Source organism: Oncorhynchus masou, chromosome 29 (assembly GCF_036934945.1).
Source record: "Oncorhynchus masou masou isolate Uvic2021 chromosome 29, UVic_Omas_1.1, whole genome shotgun sequence".
Lineage (NCBI taxonomy): Eukaryota > Metazoa > Chordata > Actinopteri > Salmoniformes > Salmonidae > Oncorhynchus > Oncorhynchus masou.
This window is the reverse complement of record NC_088240.1, coordinates 15,108,351-15,125,821: the sequence shown is the minus strand read 5'-3', so window position 1 is coordinate 15,125,821 and position 17,471 is coordinate 15,108,351. Positions and strand designations below refer to the sequence as shown.

The following is a 17,471-nucleotide window of genomic DNA, read 5'->3' as shown; positions in this document are numbered from 1 at the left end:
GGTCCCTGGTCCCTGGTCCCTGCAGGAGGGAGGACAGAGAGACAACATGTGCCAGTCACACAGGAACCCGCTGTCCTTTTTTTAATAAATGTTTGATTTTTTTTTTTTTTTACACTACACGGCAAGTCCAAGCCCGGACCAAATCAATTCCCTCCGGGCTACCTCGAGAAAATTGTGTGTCTTCATTATTTCAAACAGTGTGCTTAAAGTATCAGACAAGCTCAGTGCATATAGTTGATTTTATTAAAACACTTACGGTGTGTTTAAATATGGAAAAATACACATTTAAAAATGTCAACCAATCGATTGGTCGAAAGGACAGGGGTGGGGGCATAGCACAGTAACACCTGAAGCCCACACAAGGGCAGATATTTCACTTTATTTTAGAAATAAAAACTATTTAGGCAACAGGGATATTGATCCAGGAGGGGATTGAATGTCTCTATTCTGGGTACCAGTCTTTTTGGCTAACATTACATTCCTTGCCATTCCATTTCATTGCCTAAGTGACTGGTCTTTTGGCAATCTCAGGATTTATGGAGGAATTGGTTGTTGGAAATAACATCAACATAAAGTAAAAAAATAAACCTTTAGCTGTTAGCTAGGATAGTATTTTGATGCTTAAAATCAAAGCAAAGAGGTTTTGTGGTTGGAATTGCAGTATGTATTTAGTTTGAGAATTAAGGCATGAGCTAGCTGGTTTCATCTGGACAAACTAAACAATTGCTTAGCAACCGGATACCAGCATGTTCTATGGAGAGAAAAAAAAAGTGATAGTTCCAAATATTTGGAAAATTGCTGTGATTGGAGGATAGCTGTGAGGGTCATTGAATCAAGATCAACTGTTAGGTAAAGAGACTGGTCCTCAGGCTAGAATGCCTCTTAAAAAAAAAAAAAAAACTTTATTTAACTAGGCAAGTTAAGTTAGTTAAGAACAAATTCTTATTTTCAATGATGGCCTAGGAACAGTAGGGTCTGTCACACACAGATGTTCAGGGGCAGAACGACAGATTTTGTACCTTGTCAGCTTGGGGATTTGAACTTGCAACCTTTCGGTTACTAGTCCAATGCTCTAACCACTAGGCTACGCTGCCACCCCATAACCAAGAAGCTTGATCATAACCTTGACATCTAGCCACTTAGCTAACAAGTTTGCTAACCAGATGCTGGAGCTTTAAACTGGATAGAATATATTTGGCACATCTTAGATTTCTTAATAGTTATACTTAAAATTTACAGCATTTTAGGGACATGAAATCTTATCAAAAATCTGTTCATATACACCCCCAGAAAGAATAGGACTACTTTCTTACATTTGAGAAGCAAGCACTTAGATATGGTCATTTTCACACTTTGGAAATGATGGAGAGTAAGGCAAGGGAACATTCTGTATCAATATAGAGTGGGAAAGGGCCATGGATTTGGACTATTGATATGTCCTGCAGTAAATTAATTGTGTCCGTCTTGTCCAGCACCAGACTCTACACAGACCGTTACGCCATAGCCAATCAGAGCTACAGTAGGGCTATATGCAAATAAGCCATTTGGCACACGGGCCTGTCATCATTCACTCTGAACTGGACTGTGTGTTAGACATTAGGGCCTGTCATCATTCACTCTGAACTGGACTGTGTGTTAGACATTAGAACCTGTCATCATTCACTCTGAACTGGACTGTGTGTTTACAGACAGTAGGGTCTGTCACACACAGATGTTCAGCGCACACACACATGCATTCTACAGGACTCGGTCACTCGGTCCAACTCTTTCATGATCTCAAACGCCTGTCCCCAAATTGATGATAGTTATTGATCAGATGATCTTCTCATCAAAGCCCTCTGAAAGTAAGGGAGTCTTGTGGCATCATCACCTAACAACCGATGGGCACTCCAAGTCCCCAAGGCAGAGGGAAAGATGAGTGAGCGAGAAAGGATTTCCCCCTCTTAAATCCGTGCTGGGTTAGACACCAAACAAAATGTTTTGCTTGCTCGTCCCGAGAGACTGGACACTGTAAACTTGGCCGAGTCGTCATGGAAACAGCCAGCTGTTCTGTCCGTCCAACATGCTTATGCATCCGTCAGCCCAGCCAGTAATGTGTAAGGGATGTGGGGATCTCTCACTGCAAACTCACTCTGTCGGTACGGTCTAAATGGCTTAGTTCATTCAGATTACTACTAGTATGGTCTAAGATATTGGTTAATGACTTGATACAGGCAAAAACATGTGCATCCAGTCTGAACTGCTGGGCTCATTCAGTTGCCTTGTGTAGAGGACTCTGAGGACAGGCTCTGGTCTGTACCAAGCTCAAAATACACAGTACCAAACCACGCAATAGTTTAGTCACAAAAACAGAGCAGTTCTAAATCACAAGTGAACACCCTGTGGAGAAGTTTGGCATGAAATGACTCGATGGAGAGTTGGATCTAATTAGGAAGAGAGCAGATTAGAGGCATTTAGGACTACAGGGAGCCCTTGACAGGCGCAACACTGATGGAGTAAAAGCCCAGATACACACCCACTGCTGACTAAGGACTACTACCACTGGCAGGGACAAAAGACACGTACATATAGATAATTACAAACAGATACTGTATTGTACAAACATCTATCGGTTTCATAAAAGTCAGAAGGGTTGTTTAAAAACCATTCTGTCCAATCGCCTGAGTTCTAGTATTATGTTATGTAGAGTGGAAAACACGCAGCTACGGCAGTGTACGATAACTAGTGAACAGCAGTTCACTGTGCATATCTGTTCAGCCTTCTAAATGACCCTGGAAAGGGATCAAGTGCTGGCCAACTGGTGAACTCATCAACCGTGGTTCAAAACAATTCTCTAAATGTCTAGAAATTATACCTCTCAAACAGTGGAAAGAAGGCGAGAGATCTACAAAGTATTCGAAAACAAATCCAATTTTGGTAAACTCCTATATCTACTGGGTGAAATACCATAGTGTGCCATCACAGCAGCAAGATTTGTGACCTGTTACCACAAGAAAAGGTCAACCAATGAAGAACAAACACCATTGTAAATATGTTTACTTATTTTCCCTTTTGTACTTTAACTATTTGCACATCGTTACAACACTGTATATAGACATATGACATTTGAAATGTCTTTATTCTTTTGGAACTTCTGAGTGTAATGTTTACTGTTCATTTGTATTGTTTATTTCACTTGTGTTTATTATTTACTTCACTAGCTTTGGCAATGTTAACTTATGTTTCCCATGCCAATAAAGCCCTTGAATTGAGAGAGAAGGCGAGAGAACAAGAGAGAGACAAAGAAGAGGGAGAGAGAAAGACAGAAAGAGAGAAGCAACATGACAAAATGTCAAAAATATAATAACAATAAGTGTCATTTATCCAAATTTGAAACCCTTATTCAAGGTTTCAAAAACCTCTCTGATTAGAGTAGGCTACCCGTCCTGTTGGGGGAAGACACAGAGAGCTCTGGGTTGGCAGCACACTACATTGCTGCCTGCCATAAGTTGAGGGACAGTGTCTGACAGACCAATCAACCTGCGCATGTCCTCTACTGTATGCTTATTGTTATTGTTCAATGTATGGTTATTTTGACCCTTGGTTATTGTTACTGTTGTCCCGTTGACAATTTTGATTCTTATTATTTTCATATTGTAAATATCCAAAGTAGGCTTTGGCAATACGTTCATTGTTACGTCATGCCAATAAAGTAAATTGAATTGAGAGCGAGAGCTCTTCTCATAACAGGCCTATTACGAGGAAGCCATGTTTGAGGGCTTTCCTGGAAATGCCTTTGAGGGCTCCAATCATCCGTGTAATTGTGGACAGGCAATGACGCAGCCAGACCCTCCTTGAAGGGAAACAGGACCCTATTAAACCCTGTGCTTAGAGTTAGTGGTCCTCTGAATACTTTCAAAAATACTTCCTTCCTTCCCTCTTCCTCCCTTCCTAGGATTTATATGTGTCTCGATCGGCAAGGCTTCAATTACATAGCTTTCTCCTATCCAGTGATGTCAGGGCGTATAGGCTACTTATGGGATACTTCAAGGAAGGAACAACGTCTTCCTGAGTATTTACAGGGCTGTGGATTGAATGAGGAGCACTGTCTGATCCGCACCTAATCCCTTCCGTTTCCAAATCATTGATTATGCAGTACTCTTTAGGTAGGAACAGGAGTGTTTTTCTGACCATGGGGCCTGAACAGGTAAAACGCCTAGGCTAATGTTTCAGGCAAAGTTTTACAGCAACGGGTTATAGAAGTCAAATGTAAAAAGCTCTGCCTCTAGCTAACACACTTAGGAAGCAACAGTAGTAACACAACATCCTGTAGTTCCTACCGTCAGACTAAACTACAACCTGAAAGAACCATGTCTATTACAGCATTGTAGCATACTGGAATTGGAGCCACATGCTGCTAATCAGATTGGTCCAAGTTTAATGGATGTCACATGAGCGACTTCCTTGTGTGTGTGTGTGTGTGTGTGTGGGGGGGGGGTCAATGGCCAGAGCTTTAGTCCTATGTTGACTAATTTGCAAACATACACACTCACCAACAGTCCCTTCTATAAATAGTGACATTTCCAGGGAACTGGGGGCCTTCAGGCAGTTTTGGAAATGCTTGTGTGATGACGGCATGTCACAGGGGACATATTTCACCCTTAATTGGGACTGGAGACCCCCCCCCCTGCAAAAACAAAAGGGAAAAACATCAATTTCCTCTTCAGAGTAGATTGGGCAGTGTTTAGCCACAAAGCTGTGTTCCTCTAGAGCAACAGTTCCCAAGAGGAACAGAGAGCGCTCCTAATGCATCTTTCTGTGAGTGAATAAGGGGGAGATATTGTGTGCGTGTCAGTATATGTAAGTGTGTGTTTGAGTGCGTGTCTCAGTGTACAACAGAGTGTACAAAATACCTGCTCTATCCATGACAAGGGTCGACCAGGTAATCCAGGTGAAAGCTATGATCCTTTATTGTTAAATCCACTTCGAATCAGTGGACATGGAGAAGACAATTTAAAAAATTATTTTTAAGCCTTGAGAAATGGATTGTTCGTGTGTGCCATTCTGAGGGTGAATGGGCAAGACAAAAAAAAAGACTTAAGTGCGTTTGAAAGGGGTATGGTAATAGGTGCCAGGAGCACCAGTTGGATTGCGTCAAGAACTGCAACGCTGCTGGGTATTACATGCTCAACAGTTTCCCATGTGTATCAAGAATGGTCCACCACCCAAAGGACATCCTGACAACTTGACAACTGTGAAAAGGATTGGAGTCAACATGGGCCAGCATCCCTGTGGAATGCTTTGGACACCTTGAAGTCCATGCACTGACGAATTGAGGCTGTTCTGAGGGAACAAGTGGGGTGGGGTGCAACTCAATATTAGGAAGGTGTTCCTAATGTTTTGTACACTCAGTGTATGTAAGAGTATGTGTTTTTGAGAACATGTAACCACATGTACAGTACCAGTCAAAAGTTTGGACACACTTGTTCATGGGTTTTCTTTATTTTTATTTTTTACAACTTCCTACATTATAGAATAATAGAGAAGACGTCAAAACAATGAAATAACACATATGGAATCGTGTAATAACCACACAAAAAAAAAAGAGTTCAATCAAAATATATTTTATATGAGATTCTTCAAAGCAGCCACCCCTTGCCGTGATGACAGCTTTGCAAACTTGGCATTCTCTCAACCAGCTTCATAAGGTCGTCACCTGGAATGCATTTCAATTAACAGGTGTGCATTCATAAATGTTCATTTGCATTTGAGCCAATCAGTTTTGTTGTGACATGGTAGGGGGGGTATACAGAAGATAGCCCTATTAGATAAAAGACCAAGTCCGTATTATGGCAAGAACAGCTCAAATAAGCAAAGAGAAACGACAATCCATCATTACTTTAAGACACGAAGGTCAGTCAATCCAGAACAAGTGCAGTTGCAAAAAAACATCAAGTGCCATGATGAAACTGGCTCTCATGAGGACCGACACAGGAAAAGGAAGTTACCTCTGCTGCAGAGGATAAGTTCATTAGAGTTACCAGCCTCACAAATTGCAGCCCAAATAAATGCTTCAGACTTCAAGTAACAGTCATCTCAACCTCAACTGTTGAGGAGACTGCGTGAATTTTTTTATTTTACCTTTATTTAACCAGGCAAGTCAGTTAAGAACAAATTCTTATTTTCAATGACGGCCTAGGAACAGTGGGGCAACTGCCTGTTCAGGGGCAGAACGACAGATTTGTACCTTGTCAGCTCGGGGATTTGAACTTGCAACCTTTCGGTTACTAGTCCAATGCAGACCATTCATGGTTGAATTGCTGCAAAGAAACCACTACTAAAGGACCAATAAGAAGAAGAGACTTGCTTGGGCCAAAAAAACACGAGCAACGGACATTAGATCAGTGGAAATCTGTCCTTTGGTCTGGCTAGTCCAAATGTGAGATTTTTGGTTCCAACTACTGCGTCTTTGTGAGACGCAGAGTAGGTGAACGGATGATCTCCGCATGTATGGTTCCCACTGTGAAGAATTGAGGAGGAGGTGTGATGGTGCTTTACTGGTGACACTGTCTATGATTTATTTAGAATTCAAGGCACACTTAACCAGCATGGCTACCACAGCATTCTGCAGCAATACGCCATCTCGCCTGGCAATACGCCATCTCGCTTGAATTCCAAGAGTGTGCAAAGCTGTCATCAAGGCAAAGGGTGGCTACTTGAAGAATCTCAAATGTATTTTGATTTGGTTAACATTTCTTTGGTTACTACATAATTCCATGTGTGTTATTTCTTTGTTTTAATGTCTTCGCTATTATTCTACAATGTCAAAAATGGTAAAAATAAAGAAAAACCCTTGAATGAGTAGGTGTCCAAACTTTTGACTGGTACTGTGTGTGGTGTGCACAGTATTTGTTTGTACAAGTGCGTGTTGTTCCTCGGCCAGGGTTCCTGAGAAAGCATTTCTGTACACCTATAGAACACCTTTTCCCATATATTAGAAAGAGAGGGTGATGGAGAGAAAGAGACCATACCTATACACACACACACACACACGTGATTGCAGACCTATCATGATGTCATCCCTCAGTCAGGTTATTAGGCTCGGCGGCTAGCACAAACGTGTAGCTCCACACACACAGCACTGTCCTTACTGTACTCTACACTAATATGAGCGTTGCCAAGTAACTTGTTAGAACTGAGATGGAGTGTGAGGTCCCTCTTCTATCATTCATTCTCTCTCGGAGTACACTCTCTTCCTCGGTCTTTCCCTTCAGCCTCTAGCATGGCTGCAACATGACCTCATCTGGAATGGGCTGATATCCAACACACAAATATATGTTTGAATACAGTGTTACTTTATCTAACATGACAAACACACATCTTTCAAAATGCATACACACACACACACACACACACACACACACACACACACTGTCAGAGCCCCTTATAAGGTCTTGTTGATGATGTAATGTGCTGTAGGGCTGTGCTGTCTGGCTGGGAGTGTATTGAGAACACGTCTCATAATGTTAGTTTTCTGCCTGGAATGCCCACATTGCGAGTAACGCCGGGAAGGAGAGGTGGGTGAGCTGAGGGAATAGGAATTGATCCGAGACTTTACAGATAAGGTAGGAAGAAACCCAGATGAACTAAGGAAAATGCTACAGAATAGTCCCTTTAGTGTGTATGAGTGTGTGAAATGGTTTAGCCTACTTTTAGGTTCCGCAAATTAATCCTAAAATTGCAAGTAATTATTTAGCTATCCAGTGATGGATTTAGATCTGCTCTTATTAGCCTACATATAGCCTAGATTTATGACACAAAATAATGGTAACATGCTGAATAAGGCTTAAAGTATTTGTCAAACACTCAAATTAAATTGCACCCATACATTTGACTTATCAGACAAGTCTAGGAAAAAAGACAACCAGTCTAGAGAAAAGTTAGCCTACAACAGTAATACAGCTGCTTAATCATGATCAAATATTCATCTTCATTGATATTACTAGAAATTATAGGCTACATTAGCCTACATATTCACACACACACACAAAATGTTGAGTATGGTTACTATCACTAATCACATTTACCAGTAGAGCGATGAGCTAATCCCAAACTCAGTTCACATTTCCCATAACGCTCCCGGCATGGATTTTACAGCATTCCGAACCATGTTGGGGATAAATCATTTGGGAATTTTCAGTGAGAAGATGTGCCAAGTTGAAACGTATTAAGTTAAATAGCACTAATAGAGAACAGCATTCAGTTTTTCCATGAAGGAATCCTGTAAAAGTTCAAAATGAAGGGTAAACTTTGTGACCAGTTTAGCTACTGTAGAATTAGGCTGTGTTTTGGGCCTGTGTGTGTGTAAGAAAATCAACATTGAGTACTGACAGTTATCAAGCTCCTTAGCATTTCTGTACTGTCGTAAAACTTATGACATGCCAAGAAAATGCTCATAAAAACAACCAAATATTTAGAGAAAATAAACTACTAAATTGCATTGCAAATTAATCAAACATAATACATCAATGCAAGACCTCACAGAAAACGTCAGAACTACTCAATGATGTAACTCCGCACGCTAGCCCTATAGAAACACTATAGGCATCCGTAACCACAAGACAAAAAATGAATATGAAATTAATGTTAAAAAAAACGCATCAGCTTTGTGCATGCTAATGTCAGTGTGTGTGTCTGGGCATGTATGTGTAATGTGCGTGTATTTATATGTAACATGTTTATGCCGATGTGTATGGTGAAACCTGGAGGACTTTGTAAATGTAGCCCATCTGTAATTGCCTGTGGAACAAGGGAGAATTCCTATCAGAGTAGGTACACGGGCAGGACAAGATGCAGTAGAGAGGGTACTAAGGGGTAGAGGAACGCCTTCATTAGCCAACAGCTCCTTGACCAAGCACCATCTGTGATGCCAGTCAAAACATCCTTGCAAACACCAGCGGGACAGGGCCGTGGAGGCCGGAGGAAAATTAGATGGATAACACGCAGTTGTCCATCTAGGAACAGAGCTCGAACCTAGAGAGAGCACGGAGGGCCAGGGAACAGGGAGGAAATTATGTCTCCGTCAAGGACATGGTACATTTCCTGTTAGCTCACCAGCTCAGTAGTGTACTGTAGTAGACAGAGGGAAAAGAGTGTGGGAGGACTTCCACATTGGAAAACATTGCATTCAGAGACAAATGCAGGCAGCCATTGCATGTCTTAATTGAATGTAAAGACTCGTAAACCTTGAACAGACGTCTAGAGTTGTAGAAGTTAAACCACACCTTTCAATATAAACTACATTTTGTTTGTCTCCCTCTTCTACAGGCTGAAGCTGCTGCTCATCCAGGAGAAAGCCTATAGGGAAAGAAAGGAGGAAAAGAGCGAGAAAGAGGTCTCTGCTTTAAAGGAAGAGCTGACTAAACTCAAGTCTTTTGCATTGTTGGTCATTGACGAGCAGCAACGCCTTACAGATCAGCTTTCACAGCAGAGCAAACGTGTCCAGGAACTGACGGACATTGACGGCCACGCCCAACAGGTGCTAAACTCCATCCATTCCAGGGCAAAGGAGCAGGAGCTTAAAGTAATTCGCTTGGAAGCAGAGTTACGCGAACAAGCTTCCCACTTCCACCTCAACCAGGAAGCCATGATGGCCAAACTGGCCAATGAGGATGCCCAGAACCGACAGCTGTGTCAGCGGTTGGCCGCCCTCAGCCGACAGCTGGATGAGCTAGAGGGGACAAGGAGCGCCCTCAAGAGGGCAGAGGAGGAGCTGCAGGAGCTGAGGGATAGGCTAAGCCATAGGGGAGAAGAGTGCACAACAACTTCTGGCTTGCTCTCAGAAGTGGAACAGCTGAGGAGGAGAGTGGTGGAGATGGAAGGAAACGACAAGGAGCTGATCCGCATGGGAGACCAATGCCGGGACCTAGACCGCAAACTGGGGAGGGAGTCCAGTCAGAGCCGAAGCCTGAAGGCCGAGGTGGACAAGCTGAATGATCGGATCAGTGACCTGGACAGACTGGAGGAGGCTCTGGGAAAAAGCAGGCAGGAGTGCAGTGCACTGAAGGGAAGCCTGGAGAAGGAGAGGGCCAACACCAAGCAGCTGTCTGGAGAGCTGAATACCCTCAAGGTGCGGGTGAGGGAACTGGAAGTCATCGAGGGCCAGCTGGAAAGATCAGAGGGGGCGTTGAGACTGGACTTTGCCAAGTTGAGAACACTCACAGTGGTGTTGGTTGAAGAGAGGAAGAACATGGCCGAGAGAGTCAAGCAAACAGAAGAGAAACTCCAGGAGAAGAAGGATGGGAAACTGCAGGCTGAGTGTGACAGCGTGTCGACAGCCACAGAGAAACTCATTGAGGAGAGCCGCAAGGCACTGAGGTCTAAAGCAGAGCTAGAGGAGAAGATTCAGAGAGTGGCAAAAGACCGGGACGAGCTGAGGTTGAGGCTGAGGGCAGAGGAGGAAAGGAGCGGGGGTCTGCAGAGCAAAGTTAGCACCATGAAAAAGATAATTCAGGTCCTGGAGGTTAAAGGGGGAGAGTTCTGTCGAGAAGTCAAGATCCCCCTGCTGGACAACACTAACCACTGCTACCAACAAGAAGAGAATAAAGTCAAAGAACTCACCCAGGAGGTAGACAGACTGAGCAGGAGACTCATGCAGAAGGGAGTGGTGGAGGGTGAGCTGATGAAGGCCGAGGAGGACTTTGATTCCCTAGAGATGAGGTGGTTCAAGGAGCAGGAGAGAGCCAGGGCCCTGGCAGTGGAGCTGGAGGAGTCCAGGAAGGAGGTCTCTAAGTACCAGCTGGCAGAGAAGAAGGAGAAAAACCAGGAGCACCTCCTCCTCAGTCGACTTCAGGAGGAGCAGGTCAGGGCTGTCCTCCTCAAAAGGGAGGTGGAGGCTCTCAAGGAGAAGGTCCAGAGGCTGATGGGGACAGAGGAGTCCATCTGTCGAGTGCAAATGGACAGCTCTACCCTGCAGAAGAGGCTGACCCAGCAGGAGGTCAGGAACAGGGAGCTGGCCAGAGAGATGGAGGGACTGACCCATGAGCTGGACAGGTACCGGCGAGTCAGCAAGAGCCTCCGGCCCGGCATGACTGGTCGACGCTTCTTAGACCTCCACCTGTCCACCAAGGAGGTGCAGACGGAGCCCACAGACACCCTGCCACCTGACTACAAGAGCCTGACTCCGCTGGCTCTCAGCTGTAAACTGTATGAGGAGATCGATGGAGAGGACCCAAATCAAAACGAGGATCTTGACCTTAAGTGCAACTCGCCTCCGCTAACAAGCATTGAAAGCTTGAACCACCAAAACAGTAATGTGAGGCCATTCAGCAAACTTTCACCTAACGACAAGGACAACCCCCATACCATTAACGGCAAATTGTTACAGGGTAACTTTGTCCAGAAAGGAGATGTGACGCTTGCACACACCCCGGGGCAGTCCTTACACATCAAGGTAACGCCGGACCATGGGCACAACACGGCCACACTGGAGATCAGCAGCCCCACTGCCGACAATACCACATCCTATACCAGCACCGCAGTTATCCCCACCAGCGGAGCCCCACCAAAACAGAGATTCACCATCATGCCAAACGCTGCCATCTCCCCAGCGGCCAGAACAAAGAGCTCCCTGCCCCCAGAGGGATTTGGCAGCCCTGAAAGAGCCCTCTCCCCTCTCACCATGACCCCCATCACTGTAAACTCCCCAGACTCCTCCAGGTCAGCGTCACCTGACTACACCGGCTCTCCCAACCAGATGGTAACAGTCAGTACTGGATCGCTTGAATCCAGTGAGGTCATAGGTCAAGCCATGTTTCGTGTGAGCCCGGAGAGGCGGAACGGTTGGCAGCTCCAGAGGTCTAACAGCACTGGTCCCAGCGTCATCACCACAGAGGACAACAAGATCCACATCCATCTTGGGAGCCCCTATATCCAGTCGATTAATGGTATAACTCAGAGCCAGGGACCATATCACACCCCCGGACAGGAACCAAGGACGCCAGTACTGACCAATGGCTGCCACATCAAAGGCGGCAGCAAGATCACCAGTAGCATCACCATAACCCCTGCCAACACCCCTGCCGCACGACCCTCATACATTACAGTAAGTTGCCCTTATGATTGAAACGCCCACCTCCATCCAGCCTCGAGTGACCTAGCTTCCCTTACCCAACCCTGAGTCCCTTTCACCGGAAAAGCAACAGAGCATCAGCCCTAACCAGCCTGTCTGAACAGCCACATCATCATCATAAGTGTATTGTTACATAACTATGTGCATGAGAAAGCACTTATCTAATCCTGTCTGAACTCACACCTGCACTGAATGTGAAATGGTCACCTAAATCTATTCAAGACTACTACTTACAAATATAGCCTCCCACATTTCTGACATGTGCATTTAATAATTCCCTATACCTTGTTACATTTAACCATTAAAAACAGTTTGGTTTCTTTTGTTGTTTCCCCTGTTGTCCATTTACTAAAGGCCAGTTCCTAATTAATATTTGACTATAAGTCTACAATAGGATGTATTTAATATTTATATTACTTAGGCTAACCACGTTTGTTAATTAGGCTATATATTTTTCTGATGAGTCTCATTGACTGAAATACTTAAACAATGACAATGTTTACATGTGCACCAATATCCCACTATTAATCGGGATACTTAAGTATCCCGTTTTTGAGTTGACGCATATAAAGAACATCATACCCAGGGGCATCCCGAGTGGCGCAGCGGTTAAAGCACTGCATTGAAGTGCTAGAGGCGTCACTACAGACCCGAGTTCAATCCCGGGCTGTATCACAACCGGCCGTGATCGGGAGTCCCATAGGGTTAAACTCCCAAGCCCTTGGGGGAGTTGCAACGAGGAGACAAGATTGAAATTGGGGAGAAAAGGGGTTATGAGAAACCCGCGGGATAAATTTGTGGGTTTCATGGACCAGCTAAGCTTCTGGGAGAGCACAATGGTTCCCTTTTGATTAGTTATTAAACCCGGATAAGATGCCTGGGATATGCGGATCTTAGACGGGATACTGTGGCATGTAAACATCTTATCCCATTTACTGCGGTCTACGCAGGCTCAGTTTTGCATATCATGGATGACAAACAAATCACTTCAAAACTAGGCTACAGTTCCATCCACCATTATAATTCCATAATCATGTATTTTGCTGATCCTCCATACTGGACCGTATAGACTACTGGCTACTTTCACCCATAATTTAGACAACGTTCTGCTAATCATTTTGGATATTTGGTAGGGAAATTTATGATTTCCGACATTTGGTAGACTATTGTTTGTCAACTATAGTTAGAAGAGAAGCTGCATGTATCTGTCACAACCGGTTGCCCTTTGAGACTAAATAGAGTGGTGCTCACCAGAACGTCTTAATTGATAGAATGAATGCATTAGTAATGTAGTTAACACCGGTAAAGTTCTGTTTTGAATCTCATCACGGACAACTTCAGCATTTTAGTGAATTAGCAACTGTAACTACTTTATAGCTACTTTGCATGTTAGCTAACCCTTTTAGCTAACCCTTCCCCTTCAACTCCTAAACTTAACCCTAACCCAGCTAACATTAGCCAGCTACCTAGAATTCGTAACATATTGTACATTTTGCACATTCATAAAATATAATAATGAATTGTAATTTGTAACATATCATACAAAATGGAGTGTCCCCGATTTACTTACAGAATAATACAAAATGCTCTGAGACCAGGTTGTTTGTGCTGTTGAAATACTGTCTATTTGCATTACTGTCAAAGACAACACATTACAGACACATTCACATTTTCTCAAGAGACGCTTAAAGAAATAATTTCTCCACTCCTGTTCCCAAGACAAAATTAACATTTATTATATAATGTTACTGCAAGAAATGCAATATTCTGCAGGAGTTAATATTATATTATGCTTCATGTGAGAGGTTATAGGCCTCCATATTTCACTTACTATTCCATTTAACTCATATGAACTTGAAATTAGGAAGATTCTGTTTATTCATGGCTACAGGGAAACTCACAGGTGGGATATCAAAAGGTGCATGTAAACAGCTTACCCCAAATAAGACCTGAAGAGTGATATGAGTTACTAATATGAATACTGAGAGGTATGTAAACAAAATAAGACCTGAAAGTTATGAGTTACTTATGAATACTGAGAGGTATGTAAACAGCTTACCCCAAATAAGACATGAAGAGTGATATGAGTTACTAATATGAATACTGAGAGGTATGTAAACAGCTTACCTCAAATAAGACCTGAAGAGTGATATGAGTTACTAATATGAATACTGAGAGGTATGTAAACAGTTTACCCCAAATAAGACCTGAAGAGTGATATGAGTTACTAATATGAATACTGAGAGGTATGTAAACAGCTTACCCCAAATAAGACCTGAATGCTAATATGTACTGATAAAACAGCTTACCTCAAATAAGACCTGAAGAGTGAATGAGTTACTAATAAGAATAAATCAAATCAAATTTTATTTGTCACATACAATTCCAAAATGGTTAGCTGTTAATGCTGTCTTGTGCTTCTAGTTCCGACAATGCAGTAATAACAACTGTAAAGGGATAAAGAATATGTACATAAAGATATATGAATGAGTGATGGTACAGAGCGGCATAGGCAAGATGCAGTAGATGGTATCATGGTAATATATTAGCGCATGTAAACAGCTTACCTCAAATAAGACCTGAAGAGTGATATATGAGCTACTAATAAGAATACTGAGTGCATGTCAACGTGGTCCTTGTAACTCCGAAATGGTTGAAAATAGCAGTTGGAAGTTGGATATTGTTTTTAATGCTCTCAATTTTAATACTCACTGAGACCTAAAAGATCAACTCCACAACTTTTCAACCTCATTTTGCATCTACAGCACAATACCTGTGTCAATAAATGTGATAACAGTACATTTAAGTTTTGTAGGAAAAAAATTCACTAAAAAGTTGACATTTTTTATACTGTTATTAGAGATGGCGTTAGAGATGGCGTAGGGAGCAAGAAAATCCCCTCCCTCGGGCTAGAAACAACTTCCAGGTTTTGAAAATCACCGTCTTTTACTTTTAATCCTACTCTGATCTTTTTAACCACAGATCATATAAATGTGCTGTTTTCACATACGTAGACAATGGTTTGGTGCTAGAGATAATGAATGAGGTTGAAAAGTGTCAGAATTGATTTTTAACACAGAGGATTTTACCATCCTCTGTGTTAAGAGGCTGACAAACCAATAGGGATTAATGGGACAGAAAAAAAACAGCAGTAAATTCCAACATATGTGCTTGGATCAGTGAGATTCACAGGCTGATGTCATCACCAATTCATCTCTACCACACCACAACCCCAGCATGAGCATATGCGTGTATTCTCTGTAGGCCCGTGTGTAAGTGTGGCGGCTGCAGTCATATCCAATGATACACAGGAAATCTCAGCTCAGATAAAAAGCACTGTGTAGTAGACTAGAGCAAAGGGGAGCGGCACTGTGCAGTAGACTCGAGCAAAGGGGAGCAGCACTGTGTAGTAGACTAGAGCAAAGGGGAGCAGCACTGTGTAGTAGACTAGAGCAAAGGGGAGCAGCACTGTGCAGTAGACTAGAGCAAAGGGGAGCAGCACTGTGCAGTAGACTAGAGCAAAGGGCAACACTGTGTAGTAGACTAGAGTAAAGGGGAGCAGCACTGTGCAGTAGACTCGAGCAAAGGGCAACACTGTGTAGTAGACTAGAGCAAAGGGGAGCTGTGTAGTAGACTAGAGCAAAGGGGAGCAGCACTGTGTAGTAGACTAGAGCAAAGGGGAGCAGCACTGTGTAGTAGACTAGAGCAAAGGGGAGCAGCACTGTGCAGTAGACTAGAGCAAAGGGCAACACTGTGTAGTAGACTAGAGTAAAGGGGAGCAGCACTGTGTAGTAGACTCGAGCAAAGGGCAACACTGTGTAGTAGACTAGAGTAAAGGGGAGCAGCACTGTGCAGTAGACTCGAGCAAAGGGCAACACTGTGTAGTAGACTAGAGCAAAGGGGAGCGGCACTGTGCAGTAGACTCGAGCAAAGGGCAACACTGTGCAGTAGACTAGAGCAAAGGGCAACACTGTGTAGTAGACTAGAGCAAAGGGGAGCAGCACTGTGTAGTAGACTAGAGCAAAGGGCAACACTGTGTAGTAGACTCGAGCAAAGGGCAACACTGTGTAGTAGACTAGAGCAAAGGGGAGCAGCACTGTGTAGTAGACTAGAGCAAAGGGGAGCAGCACTGTGCAGTAGAGTAAAGGGGAGCAGCACTGTGCAGTAGACTCGAGCAAAGGGCAACGCTGTGTAGTAGACTAGAGCAAAGGGGAGCAGCACTGTGCAGTAGACTAGAGCAAAGGGGAGCAGCACTGTGTAGTAGACTAGAGCAAAGGGGAGCAGCACTGTGCAGTAGACTCGAGCAAAGGGCAACACTGTGTAGTAGACTAGAGCAAAGGGGAGCAGCACTGTGTAGTAGACTACAGCGAAGGGGAGCAGCACTGTGTAGTAGACTAGAGCAAAGGGGAGCAGCACTGTGTAGTAGACTAGAGCAAAGGGGAGCAGCACTGTGTAGTAGACTAGAGCAAAGGGGAGCAGCACTGTGTAGTAGACTACAGCGAAGGGGAGCAGCACTGTGTAGTAGACTAGAGCAAAGGGCAACACTGTGTAGTAGACTCGAGCAAAGGGCAACACTGTGTAGTAGACTAGAGCAAAGGGGAGCAGCACTGTGTAGTAGACTAGAGCAAAGGGGAGCAGCACTGTGCAGTAGAGTAAAGGGGAGCAAACTGTGCAGTAGACAGCACTGTGTAGTAGACTAGAGCAAAGGGGAGCAGCACTGTGCAGTAGACTAGAGCAAGGGGAGCAGCACTGTGTAGTAGACTAGAGCAAAGGGGAGCAGCACTGTGCAGTAGACTAGAGCAAAGGGCAGCACACTGTGTAGTAGACTAGAGCAAAGGGGAGCAGCACTGTGTAGTAGACTAGAGCAAAGGGGAGCAGCACTGTGTAGTAGACTAGAGCAAAGGGGAGCAGCACTGTGTAGTAGACTAGAGCAAAGGGGAGCAGCACTGTGTAGTAGACTAGAGCGAAGGGGAGCAGCACTGTGTAGTAGACTAGAGCAAAGGGGAGCAGCACTGTGTAGTAGACTAGAGCAAACTGGGTAGCAGCACTGTGTAGTAGACTAGAGCAAAGGGGAGCAGCACTGTGTAGTAGACTAGAGCAAAGGGGAGCAGCACTGTGTAGTAGACTAGAGCGAAGGGGAGCAGCACTGTGTAGTAGACTAGAGCGAAGGGGAGCAGCACTGTGTAGTAGACTAGAGCAAAGGGGAGCAGCACTGTGTAGTAGACTAGAGCAAAGGGGAGCAGCACTGTGTAGTAGACTAGAGCAAAGGGGAGCAGCACTGTGTAGTAGACTAGAGCAAAGGGGAGCAGCACTGTGTAGTAGACTAGAGCAAAGGGGAGCAGCACTGTGTAGTAGACTAGAG

At 44.0% G+C, this 17,471-nt stretch overlaps 2 protein-coding genes across 2 annotated transcripts in view; one reads left to right on the top strand and one right to left on the bottom strand.

Annotated features, from left to right (window-relative positions):
- Positions 1-17,471, bottom strand: part of cmss1 (cms1 ribosomal small subunit homolog) — a 77,414-nt gene that overhangs the window by 42,473 nt on the left and 17,470 nt on the right. The window lies entirely within an intron of this gene.
- Positions 9,541-12,432, top strand: LOC135519046 (filamin A-interacting protein 1-like). The gene has a single exon (XM_064944090.1). The coding sequence runs from the start codon at positions 9,626-9,628 to the stop codon at positions 12,101-12,103; it is 2,478 nt and encodes an 825-aa protein (XP_064800162.1). The 5' UTR covers positions 9,541-9,625; the 3' UTR covers positions 12,104-12,432.

Excerpts from the sequence above, each read along its gene's own strand:
- LOC135519046 (XM_064944090.1), top strand. The coding sequence starts at position 9,626 with ATGATGGCCAAACTGGCCAATGAGGATGCCCAGAACCGACAGCTGTGT.